This window comes from Cherax quadricarinatus, chromosome 15 (assembly GCF_038502225.1).
Source record: "Cherax quadricarinatus isolate ZL_2023a chromosome 15, ASM3850222v1, whole genome shotgun sequence".
In the NCBI taxonomy this organism is placed as follows: Eukaryota; Metazoa; Arthropoda; class Malacostraca; order Decapoda; family Parastacidae; genus Cherax; species Cherax quadricarinatus.
The window spans coordinates 22,583,604-22,611,060 of record NC_091306.1 but is presented as its reverse complement, the minus strand read 5'-3'; the positions used below and the strand labels follow the sequence as shown (position 1 = coordinate 22,611,060).

The 27,457-nt window shown below is 43.1% G+C and overlaps 1 protein-coding gene across 1 annotated transcript in view; it reads right to left on the bottom strand.

Moving 5' to 3' along the window:
- Positions 1 to 24,274: 24,274 nt before the first annotated feature.
- Positions 24,275 to 27,457, bottom strand: part of LOC128691982 (polypeptide N-acetylgalactosaminyltransferase 14) — a 194,903-nt gene continuing 191,720 nt past the window's right edge. Inside the window, exon 17 of the mRNA XM_070085357.1 lies at positions 24,275 to 26,679. Coding sequence (XP_069941458.1) covers positions 26,521 to 26,679 — 159 coding nt within the window. The 3' untranslated portion in view covers positions 24,275 to 26,520. The remainder of the gene's footprint in view (positions 26,680 to 27,457) is intronic.

The window sequence follows — 27,457 nt, the reverse complement described above, 5'->3', positions numbered from 1 at the left end:
CCCTTTCCCTTGTCTCCCTAAGTCCCTCCCCCTCACTTGTCTCCCTAACCCCCTCCCCATCACTTGTCTCCCTAACCCTTCCCCAACACTTGTCTCCCTAACCCTCCTCCCCATTATTTGTCTCCCTAACCCCCTCCCCATCATTGGTCTCCCTAACCCCCTCCCCATCACTTGTCTCCCTAACCCTTCCCCATCACTTGTCTCCCTAACCCTCCTCCCCATTATTTGTCTCCCTAACCCCCTCCCCATCACTTGTCTCCCTAGCCCCCACCCCATCACTTGTCTCCCTAATCCCCTCCCCATCACTTGTCTCCCTAGCCCCCACCCCATCACTTGTTTCCCTAACCCCCTCCCCTTGTCTCTCTAACTCCCTTCCCATCACTTGTCTAACTAACCCCCCTCCCCATCACATGTCTCCCTAATCATCCTCCCCATCACTTGTTTCCCTAACCCCCTCCCCTTTCCCTTGTCTCCCTAAGTCCCTCCCCCTCACTTGTCTCCCTAACCCCCTCCCCATCACTTGTCTCCCTAACCCTTCCCCATCACTTGTCTCTCTAACCCTTCTCCCTATTACTTGTCTCCCTAACCCCCTCCCCATCACTCTTCTCTGTAGCCACCTCCCCATCATTTATCCCCTTAATCCCCCTCCCCATCACTTGTCTCCCTAATCCCCTCCCCATCACTTGTCTCCCTAACTCCCTCTCCATCACTTGTCTCCCTAGCCCCCTCCCCATTACTTATCTCCCTAACCCCCTACCCATCATTTGTCTCCCTAGCCCCCTCCCCTTCCCATGTCTCTCTACCCCAGCACCACCCCTACAACCAACAACTCGCCTTTCCTTCCTCTCACAAACCCCCTTTCCCAGTCATAAAAAACACTATGTTCCTTCCTCCCTGCAGTGCTATATGATTATAATTATAATAATTATAATTATTTCCTCCTGATTCCCAATCACCTACCCTCTTTCTACCACTGCTTCCATCCTTACCTCCCTTTCTTCATTCTTCCCTCTTTCCGTCCCTAAACAGATAATGCTGAAGGGGTTGTACAAAAACAACAGAAACCATAAACATAATTAAGCTCCCATATGCCATATTAGAAAACCCAGCACACCTTTACCCACTAGTATTCCTCTTGGGTGCCATGGTTAATACCCAGAGAAAAGACAGGGTAGTGAACATTTACTATCCAAAACTGTTTGATAAACAGAGTGAATCAGGTAGGCAATGATTCCAAAAAGGAACTGTGGGGGGCATGTGTGACAGTAGGGCAAGGGAAGTGCTGTACCTCTCCAACACTTGACTCTCAGGCACAAGATGGATTGGAAGGGGAAAATGCCACAGCACAAAGTACGCGTATTTTGAGAGTAACTTCATGCCATGCAGATTCTTTCATGTTTTATGGTATGTACTCTCAAATATTTTTTTAGCATGCTATGAAATTTTGTTTCACTTTTTTTTATCACACTGCAACATAGTGACACTGTATTATTATTATAATCAAAAAGAAGCGCTAAGCCACAAGGGCTATACAGCGCTGCAGGGTAGGGAAGGAAGCAAGGGAATTGGATGGCAGAAGGGAGGGGGGATGATCAGCAGGTTACAGAAAACAGCGGGGCAGGGGATAGTACGGGGGTAGAGGGTAGCAAGAGATACAAGTAGAAAGGGCTGAAAGTATCAAAATTTGTGGAGTAAGTCAGTCGTTGTCAAAAAGTCAATGAGAGAGTCCGGATGAAAGGTGGGTCCATCAGCGAGAAGGGAAGGTAAAGAGAGAGCAGCGGGGCGAAGACGACGACAGAGGTAAATTCTGCGTGCTCGTTGATAAAGTGGGCAGTCCAACAGAATGTGGCTGACTGATAATGGAGCTTGGCAATTCTCACAGAGAGGAGCAAGACGCCTCTCCATGAGATATCCATGAGTAAGACGAGTATGGCCAATGCGAAGACGGGAGAGAGTAGTCTCCCAACCTCGACACTGGTGATAAGAAGACGGCCAGTAACCTATACTCGGTTTAATAGACTGAAGTTTGTTGCCGAGCATAGTAGACCAACGTTGTTGCCAACGGGTGTGAAGGTGGGAAGATATTACAGCAAAATAGTCCGTACATGGAATACCTCTATAAGAAACTGGTAGGTCATGTACTGCTGACCGCGCAGCAGTGTCTGCCTGTTCATTGCCCTGTACGTCAACATGACCAGGGACCCAACAAAAAACAATATCTTTATGCTTAGTAAAGATGCGGCGTAGCCAAAGTTGGATACGGAGGACTAAGGGGTGAGGTGTATCAAATTTTTGTATAGCCTGTAAAGCACTAAGGGAGTCTGAGACAACCACAAATGATGACACAGGCATAGATGCAATACGGATAAGTGCTGTAAGGATGGCATATAATTCAGCAGTAAAAATACTAGCTGAAGATAGTAAATGCCCTTGTACGACGCTGTCCGGAAACACTGCTGCGAATCCTACGCCGTCAGAAGACTTAGAGCCATCTGTGTACACAGCAATGGCATGAGAATGAGAGTGAAAGTGGTCAAGAAAAAGAGAGCGGGAAGCGACCGTAGACAGTTGGGCTTTCGAGCAAGGGAGGGAGAAAGAACAGACTCGAACAGCTGGAACTTCCCAGGGGGGTAGGGAAAAGTGTGATGCTACATGTACATAGAAAGGTGGTAGTTGAAGAGAAGACAAGAGCGAATGAAGGCGAAGAGAGAAGGGACGGAGTAAGCAGGGGCGGCGAACAAATAAAGAATGTCTACTAATATCAGTGACCATTCTATAAATGGAAGGATTGCGGAGATCATGAGAGCGTACATAGTAGCGCAGGCAATGGGCATCACGGCGATCGGATAAGGATGGAACGTTCGCTTCTGCATAGAGGCTTTCGACAGGGGAAGAGCGAAAAGCACCAAGGCATAAACGTAATCCTTGGTGATGAATGGGGTTAAGGCTAGAGAGAGTAGCAGGAGATGCCGCTGAGTAGATCTGGTCACCATAATCAAGTTTCGATAAAATAAGGGTGGAATGTAGGTGAAGGAGGGTTCGACGATCAGCTCCCCACGAAAGATGAGCAAGGGTTTTAAGAAGGTTCAGCCGGCTGTGACAAGTTGCCTTCAGAGAGGTAATGTGAGGTTTCCAGGATAACCTACGATCAAAGAGGAGGCCCAGAAACTTGACTGTATCACGTTCAGGGATACGTGAGCCATAGAGGTACAAAGGATGATCAGAGATGACAGAGCGTCTAGTGAAAGTGATTTGGTGGGTTTTAGTGCTGGAAAATTTAAACCCATGTGTGGTGGCCCAATTGGAAACACGGTCGACTGCATGCTGGAGAGAAACTGTAAGGAGGTGACAGTCAGCGCCTGCACAGGCAATAGCGAAGTCATCAACATAGAGTGATGACCAAATATTTGATGGAAGACTAGAGGCCAAATCATTAATAGCAAGGAGAAAAAGTGTTGTGCTCAGAACACATCCCTGGGGGACACCTTCAGCTTGGATAAAGTCCGGGGAGAGCACATTATTAACCCGAACACGGAAATGCCTGTCAGTTAAAAAGTTCTTAAGGAAGGATGGTAGATTGCCTCGAAGGCCTAAGGAGTGGGCTTGGGCTAAAATATTATACCTCCAAGTTGTGTCATATGCCTTCTCAAGATCAAAAAATATGGCAATAACTGAGTGGTTATTCGCAAAGGCATTACGAACATACGTATCCAAGCGCAGTAAGGGGTCTATGGTAGAACGTCCCTTACGAAAGCCATATTGACGAGTGGAGAGACTGTTGTGTGTCTCTAAATACCACACTAAACGTCTATTTACTAGACGTTCCATTACTTTGCAAACTGCACTGGTAAGAGCAATGGGACGATAGTGGGAGGTTTCATGTCCCGTAGTGCCTGGTTTGCGGAAAGGGAGAACAATGGCGGATTTCCACAGCTGTGGAAGAACTCCTTGTGACCAAATAAGATTGTAAAGGCGTAATAGGACTGCAAGGGCTGACTGATGTAAATGTTGTAGCATACGAATATGAATGTCGTCGGGCCCAGCTGCCGATGATCGACAAGCTGAGAGTGTTGCCTCCAGTTCTTGAAGTGTAAAAGGCACATTATACTGTTCTTCTCTGAGAGAAGAAAAGTCCAAGGGTGCTAACTCTCTGGCAGACTTTGAGGAAAGAAATGAGGGGCATAGATGGAGTCCCTGAGAAATACGGACCAGATGATTGCCAATTTCATTGGCAACATCTAGTGGGTTTGCTATATCAACACCGGCAACCCGCAGAACAGGAGCCGGGTCAGGAGAATATTTACCACTCAGTTTTCGTACTTTTTTCCAGACTGCACTCATAGAGGAAGCAGAGGTGATGGTGGAGACATAATCTCGCCAGCAAGTGCGTTTAGCGTCACGGATGACACGGCGAGCGATCGCACGCTTCTGTTTAAAATCAAGGAGTCGCTCTGTGGTTCTATTGTACCGGTACCTGCCCCATGCAGCGCGTTTCAAACGTACTGCACGAGCACAAGCAGGAGACCACCAAGGCACGCATTTCTGAGAATGCCTGCTCGAAGTTTGGGGTATAGAATGAGAAGCTGCGGTGAAAACGGAGGATGAGAAGAGGTGTAAAAGCTCATCGATGGAGGACGAAGAAGGAACCTCTTTAAAAACAGTCAGGTGTGAGTAAAGGTTCCAATTTGCCCGATTAAATTGCCAGCGTGGGGTGCGAAGAGGTGGCGAATATGAAGGGGAAGTAAGAATGATTGGGAAATGATCACTGTCATGTAAGTCCGGGAGAACAGACCAAGTAAAGTCTAATGCGGCGGAGGAAGAGCAAACTGAGAGATCGATGCAAGAGAGAGTATGAGTCCGAGGATCAAAATGGGTGTGAGTACCTGTATTTAAAACATGGAGGGGGTGGGTGGCAAGAAAAGCCTCTAACTGAATTCCACGGGAATCACAGTGAGACCCTCCCCAGAGGAAATGGTGGGCATTAAAATCACCAAGTAACAGAATTGGTGGCGGTAATGACGAAACAAGGAAGGCAAAATCCGGAATAGATAATGCCCGAGAAGGAGAGAGATATAAAGAACAGAGCGTATACCACCTATGTAAGTGGATACGGGCTGCTGTGTAATGCAGCGAAGTATGAACAAATAGCTGATGGTACGGAATATCAGTGCGGAGAAGAAGGGCACTTTCATTAAAGGTCCCATCAGGAAAAGGATCTGAAGAATACAATAAATTATAGCCTGAGATGTGAGAAATAACAGCAGAGTGTAATTTTGGTTCCTGTAAGCAAACACCAACAGGGGCAAACTGGGAGAGTAACATCTGAAGCTCACCCCGATTACCCCTGAGGCCACGTATATTCCACTGTAAAAAGGCCATGAATGGCAATGATAAAGATACTTGAAATCCGCAGGTAAGGGTTCCTACGGACTAGGAGGGTTAGAAAAGTCCACATGCGGAGGCAGTGGAAAATGTTCAAGCAGCGAAGGAACGGTGCGCTGTGAAGAAAGGAGTTGCGCAGATGGAGCAGAGGAGAGAGAAAGAGCGGAAGGTGGATCAGTGTCCATTGATGGTTTGGTCTCTGCAATATATTCAGAGATTGCTTCAAGTGTTTCAGAATTCAGAGATGTCGTATGGGAGACAATATTGGGAATGGTAGGGGGAGGATGAGTAAAGATTGGAACTGTATTGGACTGTACCAAGGTAGGGGGGGGCGAAAGGGTGGAGGGAACTGGAGAAGCGTGGCAGGGGACAGAAGAGACAGGAACCTGGGAGGTGGCAGAAGAGGAAGAAACTTGGGAGGGAACAGGGGAGGAAGGTACATTACGAGGAGGAGGGTGAACCTCTGCACTTGTAACTGAGCCAGTGAGAGGGGAAGAACTAGGGACAGAGACAGGGAGGGTAAAATGAGGAGGTGGAAGATGGGTAGGAGGTGTTACCGGACCTTTTTTTGACTTTTGAGAAGTAGAGGGACGATTGGGAAGAGGTGTCGTACGAGGTCTCGTCGATACTGAGGCTTTTAAGAGAGAACTCGAAGAAGCGAGATTAGACTGAGGCGTTGAAGTAGGGACGTCTGAGCCGAGGACAGCAAAAGGATTAGATACAGGAGTGATTATGGGAGAGGTAACCACAGAGGTGGGTGTAGAAGATGGGATACCAGAAGTGGGGGGACGTTTTGAAACACGGGAATAAGAAACACGTGGGAGTCTCCCTTGGAGGCGGAGATGAGAAACTGCCATGGCATAAGGGAGACCTTCTGTCTCTTTGAGGTAACGGATTTCCCGCTCGTTTAAATAGACCTGACAACGGCGAGAGTACGAAGGGTGAGCCTCATGACAGTTAAGGCAAGAGGGAGATCGATTGCAAGACGTATTAGAATGGTCATCGGCACCACAGACTGGGCATTCGGCGATAGATCTGCAATATTTCGCTGGATGGCCAAATCGCCAGCAATTTCTACACTGTTGTGGTGTAGGGATCACCTTTCGAACTTGTAACCGATGTCCTGCTATATAAACTGAGGATGGGAGTTCTCGGCTGTCAAAAGTTAAACGAGCCACATTGCTAGGGTATCGTCTCCGCCCACGGGCAGGAAGAACGTAAGTGTCTACCTTGAGGATTGGGAGATCTTGGAGTTCCAGCTGTTCTAGAATGTCGGTGCCGCATGTCTGGAAATTTTGTTGAACTATGGTATGGGGCAGAATAACGGTACCACTACAAGAATTGAGGGAATGATGTTTTTCAAGGGTGACAGGAACAGTATCTATATGGGAAAGACGAGAGAGCTCACGAGCCTGGGTAGCATTCTGTACGGTAATGATGCGCGTACCGCTCTTAAGAGCATGAAAAGAAATATCTTTACCAACATGGCGTAGGAGTGCCTTGCCAATACTATGGTCAGAAAGATAGGCAGTAGAGGAAGTTGGTCGCAAAGTGAAGAATTTAGTCCACTGTTCAGTCTGAAACTGAGCGTGGAAAGGTAGTGAAGGACGTGTCGATCTTTTCTGAGAAGAACGAGAAGGTGAAGGTGGAGAAGTATCATCAGCAGGTAATTGTCGTTGACGTTTAGGCGTGGGACCAGAGTTGGTCCGACGTGGAACGGGTCGGCGATTTGAAAATTGCCGCACCGTAGAGGGAGAGGCCGGAAGCATAGTCAGAGGAGAGCGAAGGTCTGATAAATCGAAGGAGTCAGTCGAGGCCTCAGTACCTGAAGCAGGTGAGGAAACAGCACCGGCAATAGGTACAGAGGCATGAGGAATGTCTGAAGAGTGGTCCAAAGACGAGGCGGGGTCAGAACGGGGTGCGGTATCAAGAAGGGGCCCGGGGGTAAAAGGTTCATGGACTAGGGCTGCCATGGTTAGGTTACTTCTTTCTTTTTGTTTTTAAGAAAAAAAAAGAAAGAAGAAAAGAAAATAAAAATAAAAAAAAGAAAAAAAAAGGGGGGACCGGGGAGGGATAGTTCCTAGGAGGAATGAAAGGGCCAGAAATCTCCCTCCGCGCCCAAGAGGACTCGACACCGCTAGTAGCGCAGATGCAGCATGGAACCCGTGCCATACCCTACCCTTCATGCCAGTAAACCAGCAATCTGGGATAGCAACCTCACATCTGCCGAGCTACCTCGGTGGACAAAAGAGAGGGCGGCCGGATATCCGCCACAAAGCATACCTCCTTCAGCCACCACCCCCGGAATCCGAAAGGTGGCTTCCAGAGATACACCCGTCGCCCAAAAGACACCCAAAGCTACTCCGGGATACCGGAGAGGGATCGGGACATCCCTAGGCAATCCAGATTCCACGGCAAACTACGCCACCGCCAAGAAACCTCAACGGAATGGGATCGACCCCGGTGTCCTTTCCTCTACCCAGGAACTAGCGTGCCTGTGGGAGAAATCCCAAAGGACAAAAAGAGGAAGGGCAAAAGGGAGGAGTGGGGAGGAGGAGGAGGAAAGGAAAAAGGGGAGGATGGGGAGGATGGGATAGGGGAGGGGAGATTGGGGGGTAATTAGGTTCGGTCTGAGGAAGAAGACCGATAGGTCTAATTCCTCAGACCAAGAGCCTCTTCACCACGCCAAGGAGCCCCCCTTGAAGAGGAGTGACACTGTAATGTTGCCTCATAAGAGGGTTTACTGTATATGAAACCAGCCTATGGTAATCTTGATTTTTTTTTTTTTTTTTTTATTATCACACCGGCCGATTCCCACCAAGGCAGGGTGGCCCGAAAAAGAAAAACTTTCACCATCATTCACTCCATCACTGTCTTGCCAGAAGGGTGCTTTACACTACAGTTTTTAAACTGCAACATTAACACCCCTCCTTCAGAGTGCAGGCACTGTACTTCCCATCTCCAGGACTCAAGTCCGGCCTGCCGGTTTCCCTGAATCCCTTCATAAATGTTACTTTGCTCACACTCCAACAGCACGTCAAGTATTAAAAACCATTTGTCTCCATTCACTCCTATCAAACACGCTCACGCATGCCTGCTGGAAGTCCAAGCCCCTCGCACACAAAACCTCCTTTACCCCCTCCCTCCAACCCTTCCTAGGCCGACCCCTACCCCGCCTTCCTTCCACTACAGACTGATACACTCTTGAAGTCATTCTGTTTCGCTCCATTCTCTCTACATGTCCGAACCACCTCAACAACCCTTCCTCAGCCCTCTGGACAACAGTTTTGGTAATCCCGCACCTCCTCCTAACTTCCAAACTACGAATTCTCTGCATTATATTCACACCACACATTGCCCTCAGACATGACATCTCCACTGCCTCCAGCCTTCTCCTCGCTGCAACATTCATCACCCACGCTTCACACCCATATAAGAGCGTTGGTAAAACTATACTCTCATACATTCCCCTCTTTGCCTCCAAGGACAAAGTTCTTTGTCTCCACAGACTCCTAAGTGCACCACTCACTCTTTTTCCCTCATCAATTCTATGATTCACCTCATCTTTCATAGACCCATCCGCTGACACGTCCACTCCCAAATATCTGAATACGTTCACCTCCTCCATACTCTCTCCCTCCAATCTGATATTCAATCTTTCGTCACCTAATCTTTTTGTTATCCTCATAACCTTACTCTTTCCTGTATTCACCTTTAATTTTCTTCTTTTGCACACCCTACCAAATTCATCCACCAATCTCTGCAACTTCTCTTCAGAATCTCCCAAGAGCACAGTGTCATCAGCAAAGAGCAGCTGTGACAACTCCCACTTTGTGTGTGATTCTTTATCTTTTAACTCCACGCCTCTTGCCAAGACCCTCGCATTTACTTCTCTTACAACCCCATCTATAAATATATTAAACAACCACGGTGACATCACACATCCTTGTCTAAGGCCTACTTTTACTGGGAAAAAAATCCCCTCTTTCCTACATACTCTAACTTGAGCCTCACTATCCTCGTAAAAACTCTTCACTGCTTTCAGTAACCTACCTCCTACACCATACACTTGCAACATCTGCCACATTGCCCCCCTATCCACCCTGTCATACGCCTTTTCCAAATCCATAAATGCCACAAAGACCTCTTTAGCCTTATCTAAATACTGTTCACTTATATGTTTCACTGTAAACACCTGGTCCACACACCCCCTACCTTTCCTAAAGCCTCCTTGTTCATCTGCTATCCTATTCTCCGTCTTACTCTTAATTCTTTCAATTATAACTCTACCATACACTTTACCAGGTACACTCAACAGACTTATCCCCCTATAATTTTTGCACTCTCTTTTATCCCCTTTGCCTTTATACAAAGGAACTATGCATGCTCTCTGCCAATCCCTAGGTACCTTACCCTCTTCCATACATTTATTAAATAATTGCACCAACCACTCCAAAACTATATCCCCACCTGCTTTTAACATTTCTATCTTTATCCCATCAATCCCGGCTGCCTTACCCCCTTTCATTTTACCTACTGCCTCACGAACTTCCCCCACACTCACAACTGACTCTTCCTCACTCCTACAAGATGTTATTCCTCCTTGCCCTATACACGAAATCACAGCTTCCCTATCTTCATCAACATTTAACAATTCCTCAAAATATTCCTTCCATCTTCCCAATACCTCTAACTCTCCATTTAATAACTCTCCTCTCCTATTTTTAACTGACAAATCCATTTGTTCTCTAGGCTTTCTTAACTTGTTAATCTCACTCCAAAACTTTTTCTTATTTTCAACAAAATTTGTTGATAACATCTCACCCACTCTCTCATTTGCTCTCTTTTTACATTGCTTCACCACTCTCTTAACTTCTCTCTTTTTCTCCATATACTCTTCCCTCCTTGCATCACTTCTACTTTGTAAAAACTTCTCATATGCTAACTTTTTCTCCCTTACTACTCTCTTTACATCATCATTCCACCAATCTTGATATGATGATAAATTAATTGAGGCTTCTGATATGTTGGTGTAGAGCTTACCAGTCGTAACCTGCAGCTACTGATGGTACAACTACTTCTATGGACTCAGACTACTTGTTGCTCAGGAACCAGGGCACATCTCTTGACATGGGTCTTCGACAGTTTATTATATATTATGTCACAGTGCCAACCAGAATTAGGTTTTACATTATATTTAAAATACATTTATTTTTGCCACTTTTATATTAACAGTTATTGCTTATGAGTTACATCACGGAGAATACATCATCTGTGTCAAAGCATACAGAGCCTATAGCAGAAAGTGTTCATATTTCTGTAGTTTTATACCCAAGAATCTTTATATCACAGTAAGAAATGTACATAGCGACTAGAAAATAATGCACTTTTAACCTAATAACATCATTCAAAAACATTTTATGTTACACGACACCAAAAGTCACACATTGACATTTCTTTTTGTCATAATGGGGCTTCTGAGAATGTCCGTTTATGACTGAGTAAAGTCAATATCATTTTGAAAAGAGGGCATGGCAAAGGTTTCAAGTGATAGGGGCTTCAGAATCCATCAGTCATATGTGAGAGTATTAAACAGAATTAGTAGAGACAAGTGGGTTTTGTGATTATATATGTGCTGGTGGTTTGCAAGTAAGGTAATGTCTATGAAAGGATTCTGGGACACCAATTAGACTGACTTGAGTTCTGAAGAATGACTGAGAATGTTGAAATTCGGTGGATATTTTGTATTGAGATTTCTCTGTCCTTCTGGAAAGACAATGAAAGTATCAATGATGGTAAATGTAAGTCTGAGTCACCCTATCTTAGTGTAAAACAGCTGTGGTAAAAAGAAGAAAAAGTTAATTAACAGTACTATCAGGAAGCTACAAGCAACAAAGTATATTGCAAGAATATTTATTAGAAACAAACATCCCCACATTAAAACTAACGTTACATTGGTTGCAAAGCCTGATGACATCACCAGAATTACACAATACCAACCTCATTACAGTAACAAAGGTTACAAGTTCCAGAAAAGGGATACAGAAGTCTAAATCAGTACAGCACATTATATGGCCTTGAGGAAGTGTTTACAAATATGGCATTATGACACTGCAAAGCAAACCTTCGTATACAGACTTGATTTACTCATAATAGACATTTATCAAGTCATTTATCAGGTTTACTCAGAGCTTTATAATGTCATTTATCAAGCCCAGTCAGAGCTTTATCAAGTCATTTATTAAATTTAACTAAACCTTTATCAAGTTATATATAAAGTTAAGTCTGAGCTTTATCAAGCCTAGTCAGAGTTTTATCAAGTTATTTATGTGATGAAGCTCTATTTTGAACAAAACACTGTCTGTAAGTAAAGATTTGCTCAGCACATACAATTGTAGCTTTTTAATCTCAGGAAAGTACAGGTAATGAATACCAATTTTAATTACTTTTCTAACAGTAATGTTGAAATATTGACAAAGAGAAAACTCCCTCAGCAAACTATTTTGTACATGCACACAACCCATATTGGGATCAAACAAGAAAATTGTTTGTGTACCTCGGGACACGAACTGAATTCGTTCCAGAAGGCTGTTTGAGTGCTGATACAGAACAAATTTGTTCCCATAAGGAATAATGTAAATTAGATTAATCCATTTCAGACCCCAAAAATACACTTACAAAAGCACTTACATAAATACACCTACATCACTGTTCGAGTTTTGAGCTGTTCGTATCCCGAGGTACCACTGTATTTGTTAAACCTGGTAAAATCCTATACCCTGTTTCTCCATGATTCCATCCTGCCTATGTTACAATGTTATCTTACTCACTGGAGTAAGGCACCAGCCAGTTGTAATGTAGCAAGGTTAGGCTCATCCAATCTGAGAAAAATCTTATATTTTTCAAAGAAAGAACCACACAGTAGGTAGAAACAAATCACTGCTAATGCTCACAAGAATGAATTTAAAGAAGAATGATTTACATACACATTCAAGGGCAAAAAACATAACAGGCACACTGAGTTATCATAGCAAGTAAAGTCTTTCCTACTAATGACTACAAAATTTAAGAACAAAAATTAAATTTAAAAAATCCATCATCACCATCAAGGAAAGAAAAACCTAAGATGAAGCTAAAAACAGTAAACGGTATGTCAGTGGTGGAGCATTCAGCTGCCAACCAAAAGAACCTGGCTTCAAATCCTGGGCAAGATGAGACAAATGGTTAAGTCTCCTTGCACCTCCAACCAGTATTCACCTAGTAGCAAAAAGATGCCCAAGAGTTAGTTAACCACTGTGGGTTAAATCCTAAGGAGGAAATCCTAAGGACCTAAGTGGAAATAAGTCACAGTGCTTGGCTTGCTTACATTATCTGGAATTATTAATCTTTTGGCATTAATAATCCAAAGAACACTCATCTTCTTTTGTTGGTCAACAAAATCCTCAATGATTTTCCTACCAACTAGAGTCTGCATCTTTTGTTAAATAAACTGTCATTAAATCATTTATTTCTGGCTACATGTTTTTCCTCAATAAGACTATTCTATAATTTGTAACAGTAGGAAGTACATAAATATTAGCTAGAGACAATAAGTTAATGTTTTACTAAGTTTCAATGATTTAACAACACAAATTCTATGAACTAAAGTAGTTACAAAGTAGTTTTACATGTAACACAGTGAACACCTGCATAATAAATGATCACTCTGCAGTACAACTGAAGTTTGTATTTATTAGCAGTTTAGTTTTTACTTAAAACAGTATTTGAAGAGTTGTTAATGTTGGAAAATATTGGTACAGCTTTCTAAATTTGTGGAAATTTTCCATATCTGCTGATATTGTGGAAAGTTTAAACAGTAATTATATTTGTTTGTATTGTCCATGTTTGTATTAATATACTGTAAACCCTCTTATAAAGTGACATGATATAATGTGACTTTTTGTAAATTTGATTGAAAAACACATCCAAAATTTCACAGTTCACTAAGAAAACTGACAGTGGAAGAACAGCCACATGATTTCACTGTTTACTTATGCTAGTTAGGTATACTAATACACTGGACACAAAGTCATCACCTGTGTACCTAACCATGATGCACTGGGTGCACACTCCTAGGCTTATATCTTTTTCAAAGGTATGAAGAATTTGTAGAAGGCACAGAAGAATTGTGCCTAGGTAAAAAAAAAATATATTAGGAGATGGGAGATATTATCATTATTATTTTTTTATTATCACACTGGCCGATTCCCACCAAGGCAGGGTGGCCCGAAAAAGAAAAACTTTCACCATCATTCACTCCATCACTGTCTTGCCAGAAGGGTGCTTTACACTACAGTTTTTAAACTGCAACATTAACACCCCTCCTTCAGAGTGCAGGCACTGTACTTCCCATCTCCAGGACTCAAGTCCGGCCTGCCGGTTTCCCTGAACCCCTTCATAAATGTTACCCTGCTCACACTCCAACAGCACGTCAAGTATTAAAAACCATTCGTCTCCATTCACTCCTATCAAACACGCTCACGCACGCCTGCTGGAAGTCCAAGCCCCTCGCACACAAAACCTCCTTTACCCCCTCCCTCCAACCTTTCCTAGGCCGACCCCTACCCCGCCTTCCTTCCACTACAGATTGATACACTCTTGAAGTCATTCTGTTTCGCTCCATTCTCTCTACATGTCCGAACCACCTCAACAACCCTTCCTCAGCCCTCTGGACAACAGTTTTGGTAATCCCGCACCTCCTCCTAACTTCCAAACTACGAATTCTCTGCATTATATTCACACCACACATTGCCCTCAGACATGACATCTCCACTGCCTCCAGCCTTCTCCTCGCTGCAACATTCATCACCCATGCTTCACACCCATATAAGAGTGTTGGTAAAACTATACTCTCATACATTCCCCTCTTTGCCTCCAAGGACAAAGTTCTTTGTCTCCACAGACTCCTAAGTGCACCACTCACCATTTTCCCCTCATCAATTCTGTGATTCACCTCATCCTTCATAGACCCATCCGCTGACACGTCCACTCCCAAATATCTGAATACATTCACCTCCTCCATACTCTCTCCCTCCAATCTGATATCCAATCTTTCATCACCTAATATTTTTGTTATCCTCATAACCTTACTCTTTCCTGTATTCACTTTTAATTTTCTTCTTTTGCACACCCTACCAAATTCATCCACCAATCTCTGCAACTTCTCTTCAGAATCTCCCAAGAGCACAGTGTCATCAGCAAAGAGCAACTGTGACAACTCCCACTTTATGTGTGATTCTTTATCTTTTAACTCCACGCCTCTTGTCAAGACCCTCGCATTTACTTCTCTTACAACCCCATCTATAAATATATTAAACAACCACGGTGACATCACACATCCTTGTCTAAGGCCTACTTTTACTGGGAAATAATTTCCCTCTTTCCTATGTACTCTAACTTGAGCCTCACTATCCTCGTAAAAACTCTTCACTGCTTTCAGTAACCTACCTCCTACACCATACACCTGCAACATCTGCCACATTGCCCCCCTATCCACCCTGTCATACGCCTTTTCCAAATCCATAAATGCCACAAAGACCTTGTTGTGATAGAAACACAGGCCTTATCTCTAGGCTTTATTGAACATAGAATCTTCATAGTACTTCTGCAACAACAAAATATAATGACTAGTACATCTAATAATGGCTTCTACAGGGATGGTGATGTCTTGCATATGTCAAGAGAAAAGTTATAACTACAGGCCACATATTTAAACTCACCATGTAATCTGCATCGCTGATAAATGGATAAAGTAGGAGAGAATCACACACCATGTGTTGGTGCCCATGACACACACCAAACTGTTGTTGTTGTTAAGGGCCCCTAGAGGTGGTGCAGTATTATCCTGCTGCTGCTCCCCACCGGACCAGTATCACTACAATCTCCCCCTTCTAAAATATCAGAGACAGTAATCTCCCAAACTGTTAGGTGGGCGACGTACACGTCCCGACCTTCGTAGCCCTTGAGCCTCTTCACCAGGTTCGATATTTTCCAGCGGGGTTTGATTAACTGCTGGAGCAGAATCCTCTATTTCCATAGGGGTAGTCTCAAGGGGCTTTCCAGGAGAAAACGAAGCATCTTTCACATCTATTGGTGTATCTTGAGATTCCACACTAATAGGGATTTCAACTGGGGCTAAATGTCTTGTAGATACTGTAGTCTCTTCACCATTTTGGTAGCGAATGTGGGCGTAATGTGGATTAGCTTGCAGGAGCTCTACCTCTTCCACTAAAGGATCCGTCTTGTTCATCCTACGGTGACTCTTCAGGAGAACGGGTCCAGGATGACATAACCAAGTGGGCACGGAGGCTCCCGTAGAGGAACGACGTGAATAGTTGAGGAGTCTTTCATGAGGGGTTGCATTAGTAGCTGTGCACAGCAGTGATCTAATAGAGTGAAGAGCATCAGGTAGGACAGTTTGCCAGTGTTGAACAGGTAGACTGCGCGACTTTAATGTCATTATAACTGCCTTCCATATAGTACCATTGAACCGCTCCACTTGACCATTGCCTTGAGGGTTGTAGCTTGTTGTTCTGCTGCAGGCAATACCTTTGCTAGCCAAAAACTCCTGAAGTTCGTTACTCATGAACGAGGATCCCCTGTCTGAATGGATATAAGCTGGCATACCAAAAATAGAGAACAACTGTGAAAGACAACTAATAACAGTTGAAGCAGCCATATTTGCACAGGGGAATACAAAGGGAAACCTTGAATATTCATCTACTATGTTAAGGAAATACCTATTCTGATTTGTGCTTGGTAGAGGTCCTTTGAAATCTATATTCAATCTTTCGAAAGGCTGGGTGGATTTTATGAGATGAGTCTTCTCTGGCTGATGAAAGTTTGGCTTGCACTCTGCACATACTCTGCATGCTCTGATCACTTGTCGCACATCTTCCACTGAGTAGGGCATGTTCTTTGATTTGACAAAATGGTACAGGCGTGTAACTCCTGGGTGACACAAAGCCTTGTGGAGAGCTGAGAGTGATTGCAAATCATGACATGCTGCTCCACAGTGGGACCTAGAGAATGCATCAGGTGAGATGTTCTCTTGACCCGGTCGGTACAGAATATCAAAGTCATAACACGATAGTTCCATCCTCCAGCGTAATATCTTGTCATTCTTTATCCTACTTTTGTGCCTCTTGTCGAACATATACATCACGGACCGTTGGTCAGTCCTTATGGTGAAATGTCTACCAGTTAAATAATGCCTCCAGTGGCGAACTGCTTCTATGATGGCCTGGGCTTCCTTTTCTACAGCAGCATAACATTTCTCCGATCCTTGAAAAGTTCTCGAAAAGAAGGCTACTGGTCGTCCTGCCTGAGATAAGACTGCAGCAATGGCAATGTCAGATGCATCCGTTTCCACTTCGAATGGTAGGGACTCATCAATGGCTTGAACTACTGAGTTTTCAATGTCCTGTTTGAGAGTATGGAAAGCGGCTTCTGCTTCCTTTGTCACAGGAAATGTGGTAGCACTCAATGGGCGGACTTTACTTGAATAGTTGTAGATCCATTGTGAGTAATAAGCAAAGAGACCAAGAGTTCTTCGGAGTGACTTTTTGTCTTGAGGCATTGGAAGTTCCCGTAGAGGTCGTAGTCGTTCAGGGTCTGGGAATATTGAACCTCCTTCCACTACATAACCAAGGATGCTAAGCCTTTTAGTTGAAAAAGTGCACTTTTCCTCATTGTAACTGATATTTTTCTTCTTGGCGGCTTCCAAAAACTTATCAAGGTTTGCATCATGTTCCTCCTGGGTCTTGCCACAAATGGTAACATTATCTAAATACGCGTAGGTTCCCATGAGTTGCTCTTCCTGAATGAGTGAATCCATAATTCGTTGGAAGCAGGCTACCCCATTGGTGACTCCAAAAGGGACTCTGGTAAACTGATACAGGCCATCACTAGCCTGAAACGCTGTGTATGGTTTATCTTCATTCCTTATAGGGACTTGATGATAGGCACTCTGCAGATCAATTGTGCTAAACACGTAGTACTGAGCAATTTTGTTCACTGTATCGTCAATTCGAGGTAGAGGGTACCCATCAAGAAGTGTAAATTTGTTGATTGTCTCAGAGTAATCGATAGCCAGTCTCCGTTTCCTATAACCATCTTTAACAACAACAACCTGTGCACGCCAAGGGGAATCACTCGGTTCTATAATACCCTCCTTCAGCAGCCTCTGAGTTTCTTTCTCAATGAACATCCGATCCTCATAAGAATAGCGGCGTGACTTAGCTGATATAGGATGGCAATCTGCGGTAAGATTTGCAAACAGCTTTGGTGGGTCTACCCTTAAAGTGCTAAGTCCACAGACAACAAGAGGAGGCAGTTCACCTCCATATGTTAAGGTGACACTACCATGCAGCTTCTGAAAGTCCTGACCAAGGATAACATCAGAGCACAGTTGTGGCAGAATAGCTAAATGTACATCTTGATAATCCTTTCCATTAACTCTGAGATTTACCTTACAAAACCCTAAGGTCTGAATAGAGAGAGATGTTGATGCCATGGAAACGGTACCTGATGAGTGATGTAGAGTCAAGGAGAGCCGTTTAACTAAGTCAAGGTTGATGAAACTCTCTGAGCTGCCACTATCAATAAGACCATCTACTTCTGTTCCTTTGATGAATACTTTCACAACTGCCTTTGACAGTGAATTTGGAGTAGCCGCAGAAGTCACTGTTGCTAGAGTCGCATGATCACTGGAATGTGTGGAGGCACTAGCTCTTGTTGATGCATTAGCACGACATACTTTAGCAAAGTGACCTTTCTTGTGGCATTTATGGCACATTGCTTCACGAGCAGGACACTTTGGACGTGGATGTCTTGAAAAACCACAAAAGAAACACACCGTACCTGCTGCTGCTGTCACTGAGGTAGGTTCCCCAGTAACTTCATTGCAAGAGTCTTGGTCAGGAATTGCAGCACTTACCACTCGAGAAGGCTGAGTGGTACTGTATACTTCAGAATTCTTCTGGGCTGAATCTAGAGCTCTTGCCTGGTCAAAGGCAGCGGCTAAGTCGAGAGTTTTATTCTCCAATAAACGCTGCCTTATTATTGGTGATTGCAGGCCACTGATAAAAGCATCCCTGATGGACTCTTCACAATACTGAGCAGCTGTCACTGCTTGGAAGTGACAGTCCTTACCTAAAATTTTCAGTGCTTGAAAGTATTCCTCTAAGGACTCATCAATCTGCTGGCGGCGAGTTGCAAGGCGATAGCGTGCAAAGATTTCATTTGTAGGTTTAATATACTGAGACTTGAGGGTTTTGATAGCATCTTCGTAGGTATTACACTCAGAAATAGCCTCATATATCTTAGGTGACACAAAATTGATGAGCAGACTTAGTTTATCTAGATCTTCTTTAGGAAGGGCTCCCAAGAAGTTTTCGAAAGTCTTAAACCAGTGCTTCCATTCCTGAGCAGCCGTTGATAAGCTGGGGTCACAGTCTAGCCTCTCAGGTTTCAGTAAACGCTCCATGTTGTGATGTAGTCTAGCGCAGGATCACCACCAGGTAGCCCAGGATTCTATGTTCAATAAATTGTTGTGATAGAAACACAGGCCTTATCTCTAGGCTTTATTGAACATAGAATCTTCATAGTACTTCTGCAACAACAAAATATAATGACTAGTACATCTAATAATGGCTTCTACAGGGATGGTGATGTCTTGCATATGTCAAGAGAAAAGTTATAACTACAGGCCACATATTTAAACTCACCATGTAATCTGCATCGCTGATAAATGGATAAAGTAGGAGAGAATCACACACCATGTGTTGGTGCCCATGACACACACCAAACTGTTGTTGTTGTTAAGGGCCCCTAGAGGTGGTGCAGTATTATCCTGCTGCTGCTCCCCACCGGACCAGTATCACTACAGACCTCTTTAGCCTTATCTAAATACTGTTCACTTATATGTTTCACTGTAAACACCTGGTCCACACACCCCCTACCTTTCCTAAAGCCTCCTTGTTCATCTGCTATCCTATTCTCAGTCTTACTTTTAATTCTTTCAATAATAACTCTACCATACACTTTACCAGGTATACTCAACAGACTTATCCCCCTATAATTTTTGCACTCTCTTTTGTCCCCTTTGCCTTTATACACAGGAACTATGCATGCTCTCTGCCAATCCCTAGGTACCTTACCCTCTTCCATACATTTATTAAATAATTGCACCAACCACTCCAAAACTATATCCCCATCTGCTTTTAACATTTCTATCTTTATCCCATCAATCCCGGCTGCCTTACCCCCTTTCATTTTACCTACTGCCTCACAAACTTCCCCCACACTCACAACTGGCTCTTCCTCACTCCTACAAGATGTTATTCCTCCTTGCCCTATACACGAAATCACAGCTTCCCTATCTTCATCAACATTTAACAATTCCTCTAAATATTCCCTCCATCTTCCCAATACCTCTAACTCTCCATTTAATAACTCTCCTCTCCTATTTTTAACTGACAAATCCATTTGTTCTCTAGGCTTCCTTAACTTGTTAATCTCACTCCAAAACTTTTTCTTATTTTCAACAAAATTTGTTGATAACTTCTCACCCACTCTCTCATTTGCTCTCTTTTTACATTGCTTCACCACTCTCTTAACCTCTCTCTTTTTCTCCATATACTCTTCCCTCCTTGCATCACTTCTACTTTGTAAAAACTTCTCAGTTTTAGGCCCTCTCTTGTTCATAATTTACATTAATGACCTTGATGAAGGGATTACTAGTGACATGAGTAAGTTTGCTGATGATACAAAGATAGGCCGTATAATTCACTCTGAGGAGGATATCAATGAACTCCAGGACGATTTGAACAAATTAATGTCTTGGTCTGAAAAATGGCAGATGAAGTTTAATGTGGATAAGTGTAAGGTACTTGCCCTTGGTAATGAAAATAACCCTCGAAGCTATAATCTAGGTGAAGTAGAGCTTGGTCATACAGAATGTGAAAAAGACTTGGGAGTCATGGTAAGCAGAAATCTAAAGCCAAGACAGCAGTGCCTTAGTGTGCGCAACAAGGCCAACAGATTACTTGGATTTATCTCAAGAAGTATAAGTAACAGAAGTCCAAAAGTTATTTTACAGCTCTATACATCACTAGTGAGGCCTCATTTAGATTATGCTGCTCAGTTTTGGTCCCCTTACTACAGGATGGATATAGACTCATTAGAGAACATACAGAGAAGAATGACTAAAATTATTTACTGTGTAAGGAACCTCCCGTATGAAGATAGACTTAAAGCCTTAAATCTCCACTCTCTGGAGAGGCGTAGAATGAGGGGAGATATCATTGAAGTGTGTAAGTGGATGACGGGCATAAACAAGGGAGGGTGTCGAACCAGGTAAGAACCAGGAATAATGGATTTAAGTTGGATAAATTTAGATTTAGAAGGGACATAGGTAAGTACTGGTTTTCTAACAGAGTTGTAGATGCGTGGAACAGTCTTCCCAGTGGGGTGATAGAGGCTAGGACCTTGGGTAGCTTTAAGAAGAGACTGGACAAATATATGAGTGGGAGGGGCTGGGTTTGATTGGTGTTAAGGGGTACGGGAGTTATTTCTTGAGTAGCTTAAGGTAGATGTCGTTTTGATAAGGACCTGCCTCGTATGGGCCAGTAGGCCTTCTGCAGTGTTCCTACATTCTTATGTTCTTATATGTTAACTTTTTCTCCCTTACTACTCTCTTTACATCATTATTCCACCAATCGCTCCTCTTCCCTCCCGCACCCACTTTCCTGTAACCACAAACTTCTGCTGAACACTCTAACAGTACATTTTTAAACCTACCCCATACTCATACTCACACTCACACGAGCTTTTAAATCTCTGCACAAAATTCAATTGAAACCAGCAAATAATAGAGCCTACTAGACTGGAGAATACACTAGACCTCATCTTCACTAACAATGATGATCTGATAAGAAATGTCACCATATCAAAAACAATATACTCAGATCACAACATAATTGAGGTCCAGACATGTATGCGTGGAGCCCCAGACCGACATAATGAGACTAGTCACGAGGGAGCATTCACCAAATTCAACTTCAATAACAAAAACATAAAGTGGGACCAAGTAAACCAAGTCCTAGCCGATATAAGCTGGGAAGATATACTAAGCAACACAGACCCCAACTTATGCCTAGAACAGATTAACTCGGTGGCACTCGATGTATGCACAAGGCTTATTCCTCTAAGAAAAAGGAGGAGTAGATGTAAAATAGAAAGAGACAGGCGCTCCCTTTACAGGCGACGGAAAAGAATAACAGAGCGGCTAAAAGAGGTCAATATATCTGAAATGCGTAGGGAGACACTGGTCAGAGAAATAGCAAGCATCGAACTTAAGCTAAAAGAATCTTTTAGGAGTCAGGAATCGCGGGAAGAACTAAAAGCCATAAATGAAATCGAAAGAAACCCAAAGTATTTCTTCTCCTATGCCAAATCAAAATCAAGAACAACGTCCAGTATTGGGCCCCTACTTAAACAAGATGGGTCCTACACAGATGACAGCAAGGAAATGAGTGAGCTACTCAAGTCCCAATATGACTCAGTTTTTAGCAAGCCGCTAACCAGACTGAGAGTCAAAGATCAAAATGAATTTTTTTATGAGAGAGCCACAAAATTTGATTAACACAAGCCTATCCGATGTTATCCTGATGCCAAATGACTTCGAACAGGCGATAAATGACATGCCCATGCACTCTGCCCCAGGGCCAGACTCATGGAACTCTGTGTTCATCAAGAACTGCAAGAAGCCCGTATCACGAGCGTTTTCCATCCTATGGAGAGGGAGCATGGACACGGGGGTCGTCCCACAGTTACTAAAAACAACAGACATAGCCCCACTCCACAAAGGGGGCAGTAAAGAAACAGCAAAGAACTACAGACCAATAGCACTAACATCCCATATCATAAAAATCTTTGAAAGGGTCCTAAGAAGCAAGATCACCACCCATCTAGAAACCCATCAGTTACACAACCCAGGGCAACATGGGTTTAGAACAGGTCGCTCCTGTCTGTCTCAACTATTGGATCACTACGACAAGGTCCTAAATGCACTAGAAGACAAAAAGAATGCAGATGTAATATATACAGACTTTGCAAAAGCCTTCGACAAGTGCGACCATGGCGTAATAGCGCACAAAATGCGTGCTAAAGGAATAACAGGAAAAGTCGGTCGATGGATCTATAATTTCCTCACTAACAGAACACAGAGAGTAGTCGTCAACAGAGTAAAGTCTGAGGCAGCTACAGTGAAAAGCTCTGTTCCACAAGGCACAGTACTCGCTCCCATCTTGTTCTTCATCCTCATATCCGACATAGACAAGGATGTCAGCCACAGCACCGTGTCTTCCTTTGCAGATGACACCCGAATCTGCATGACAGTGTCTTCCATTGCAGACACTGCAAGGCTCCAGGCGGACATCAACCAAATCTTTCAGTTTACCTGGAGTTTACCTGGAGAGAGTTCCGGGGGTCAACGCCCCCGCGGCCCGGTCTGTGACCAGGCCTCCTTAGGTCAGTGTCCCAGGATGCGACCACACACCAGTCGACTAACACCCAGGTACCCATTTTACTGATGGGGAACATAAACAACAGGTGGAAAGAAACACGTCCAATGTTTCTACTCTGGCTGGGAATCGAACCCAGGCCCTCACCGTGTGAAGCGAGAGCGTTAACCACCAGGCCACCAGAGCTGCAGAAAACAATATGAAGTTCAACGATAAGAAATTTCAATAACTCAAATATGGTAAACATGAGGAAATTAAATCTTCATCAGAGTACAAAACAAATTCTGGCCACAAAATAGAGCGAAACACCAACGTCAAAGACCTGGGAGTGATTATGTCGGAGGATCTCACCTTCAAGGACCATAACATTGTATTAATCACATCTGCTAGAAAAATGGCAGGATGAATAATGAGAACCTTCAAAACTAGGGAGGCCAAGCCCATGATGACACTCTTCAGGTCACTTGTTCTATCTAGGCTGGAATATTGCTGCACACTAACAGCACCTTTCAAGGCAGGTGAAATTGCCGACCTAGAAAATGTACAGAGAACTTTCACGGCGCGCATAACGGAGATAAAACACCTCAATTACTGGAAGCGCTTGAGGTTCCTAAACCTGTACTCCCTGGAATGCAGGAGGGAGAGATACATGATTATATACACCTGGAAAATCCTAGAGGGACTAGTACCGAACTTGCACACGAAAATCACTCACTACGAAAGCAAAAGACTTGGCAGACGATGCACCATCCCCCCAATGAAAAGCAGGGGGTCACTAGCACGTTAAGAGACCATACAATAAGTGTCAGGGGCCCGAGACTGTTCAACTGCCTCCCAGCACACATAAGGGGGATTACCAACAGACCCCTGGCAGTCTTCAAGCTGGCACTGGACAAGCACCTAAAGTCAGTTCCTGATCAGCAGGGCTGTGGCTCGTACGTTGGTTTGCGTGCAGCCAGCAGCAACAGCCTGGTAGATCAGGCTCTGATCCACCAGGAGGCATGGTCACAGACCGGGCCACGGGGGCGTTGACCCCCGGAACTCTCTCCAGGTAAACTCCAGGTACCTCTTCGACCCCATTGCCTATGCTCTCATTAGCCCATCTATCCTCCAATAGCTGTTTATATCTTTCCCTAACTGCCTCCTCTTTTAGTTTATAAACCTTCACCTCTCTCTTCCCTGATGCTTCTATTCTCCTTGTATCCCATCTACCTTTTACTCTCAGTGTAGCTACAACTAGAAAGTGATCTGATATATCTGTGGCCCCTCTATAAACATGTACATCCTGAAGTCTACTCAACAGTCTTTTATCTACCAATACATAATCCAACAAACTACTGTCATTTTGCCCTACATCATATCTTGTATACTTATTTATCCTCTTTTTCTTAAAATATGTATTACCTATAACTAAACCCCTTTCTATACAAAGTTCAATCAAAGGGCTCCCATTATCATTTACACCTGGCACCCCAAACTTACCTACCACACCCTCTCTAAAAGTTTCTCCTACTTTAGCATTCAGGTCCCCTACCACAATTACTCTCTCACTTGGTTCAAAGGCTCCTGTACATTCACTTAACATCTCCCAAAATCTCTCTCTCTCCTCTGCATTTCTCTCTTCTCCAGGTGCATACACGCTTATTATGACCTACTTCTCGCATCCAACCTTTACTTTAATCCACATAATTCTTGCATTTACACATTCATATTCTCTTTTCTCCTTCCATAACTGATCATTCAACATTACTGCTACCCGTTCCTTTGCTCTAACTCTCTCAGATACTCCAGATTTAATCCCATTTATTTCCCCCCACTGAAACTCCCCTACCCCCTTCAGCTTTGTTTCGCTTAGGCCCAGGACATCCAACTTCTTTTCATTCATAACATCAGCAATCATCTGTTTCTTGTCATCTGCACTACATCCACGCACATTCAAGCATCCCAGTTTTATAAAGTTTTTCTTCTTCTCTTTTTTAGTAAATGTCTACAGGAGAAGGGGTTACTAGCCCATTGCTCCCGGCATTTTAGTCGCCTCATACGACACGCATGGCTTATGAAGGAAAGATTCTTTTCCACTTCCCCATGGACAATAGAAGAAATAAAGAAGAACAAGAGCTATGTAGAAAAAGGAGAAAAACCTAGATGTATGTATATATATATGCATGTGCATATATATATACAAGTACGTCAGGCACACTAATATCACCTGCATACTAGTATGTTAGACACAGTTAAAAGGTTAACAGTAATATATCTGCTCAATACTCTAGCTGTATTTTTACAATTGTTGAGCATGTTACTGAGTGTTAATAGAGTGAATAAGTATTAAAACTCTCCATGGGAAAGTGGAACAGAATTCTTCCTCCATAAGCCATGCATGTCGTAAGAGGCGACTAAAATGCCGGGAGCAAGGTGCTAATAATCCCTTCTCCTGTATACATTACTAAAGTTAAAAAGAAAAACTTTCGTTTTTCTTTTTGGGCCACCTGCTTTGGTGGGATATGGCTGGCGTGTTGAAAGAAGAAGTATTAAAACTAGAGATATGGAAAGATGTATTTTCAAATCTCCAGCCAGCTGCTGCTTCTATTATATTATTTCCCTTCTGACTCTGGCTTCAGAATGGCCAAAATGTGTGATGTTATTGTCTTTGTTGTTAAACACAACATTATCTTACTCTTCAACACATTTGAAGAATGTGTGCATGTGTGTGCATGTGTACACATGTGTGTGTGTGCCTATGTATATATATGTACATATACACACACATACATATACACGTATACACAGGGGCCAGGAGCTGTGACTCAGCTCCTGCAACCACATATGCAGTAGATGAGTTTAGGTAAGCGCACACACATACTTCAGATGTGTTGAAGAGTGAGATATAGAAGCCTGCAGTATCACAATACTGCTGTTAGCTTCAGTCTGAGTCAGCAGTTCTCTTTCTCTTTATATCTCAACATAGACTCCCACATTTTATTTCAGTATTACTTTGGTTTTTCATGGTTGTTACTTCTTCAAATGCATTCATCTTTAGCATATGTAGTATGTATATGTTAGTGTGGTATGTATGTATGTTTGGTATATGTTTGTTAGGTATAGGTGTGGCAAGTTCCTCTATTTTTTGGTACAATTTGGAAAGGAAATGTGGCTTTTGATGACATGCATCAAGAGTATGACAGCTTATAAACCTTGCTTCATCCTGCTTAGCCAAGTAGACCAATGTAAACTCTCACTCTCTGTAAATGCTTCGAGTCACAAACTTAAAGAATGTGAAATAAATTATGCTTTAGTAATTTTTCACTGGTAAATAAGAGTAAAAAAAAATTGAAGGTGTTTGAAACTTAACCTTATATTTCCCTTATGATCTTTACTTCTCATAATGCTAATTTTAATAAGGTGCAAAATTTTAGGAATGTATCACATGCAATATGAGAAGGTATACAATATTTGTCAATCTGTATAATCATGACTGCCTCTGAGGGATTTAAAATTGTGCAAGAGCTTTTTCAAACGTGACCTCTAGTTGGGAACAAGACCATTACATGTTGATGGATGCCCAATTCAACAGCTAGAGGGTAGTTAGAGCCTGAAGCTCGACAGAGAAATCCCACTGTTGCGAGAGAAGGTTGTTACGGCATGGTTGGACGAGAGCGCCATAGTCACTGGCAGAGTCTAAGCACAGACCAGAGGCTCCATGCTGAAGTCGACGACCCTGACGAATCCACCGCTGGGAAACATAAATGACAAATTAACAGCTGAAACATACCTTTTTTGTTTTTTATAGCAATTCATTAAGAGGATAGGAAGGGAGGAAAGGCTAGGTACAAGATTTGTATTTTGTCTTTAAGATTAAACCCAATGGCTAGTACAGTAGAACCCCTGTATCTACAGATTTGGTTTCTGCAATTTCAGTTATCCACAGTTTACCATGGCCCGAAAATAACTCTTAATTTTGCTTAATAATAGCACCAAAGCATAAAAGTAGTAATGTTGACATTTCTTTAAAGCCTAACAGAAGCTGTGAAGTGCTTCCAATCAGTGAAAAAGTGATAATTCTCGACACTGTGTGTAATTTATCAAATAAATTACTTATGATAGTTTATCATAAGTATATAAGTAGATCTTGGATTGTATTTCCTGTGGATATGAGGGGACTAGTGTACTTTATAATATCTTATTATTTATGGTATACAACACAGCAACACCATGGTATATTGGTACAGAGGAACCTTTTTGTAACTCCTTTGCTGAGTCACTGTGTAATACGACCTTATATGTACTTGTGAGGAATGCTCACCTGTGACATTAAATCCAATGGTTACATCTCACCTCTACTCTAGTGTGTAATGTCTGGCTACATGTAACTTAAGCTTAAGGAATCATACAGGAGCCAAGAAACACAGGAAGAACCTAAAGCCATAAATGAAATTGAAAAAATCAGAATAAAGGAAGCCAGGTTACTAGGATCCCATGGTAGAAAAAGTGTTATGCTTAGATTCCACTCA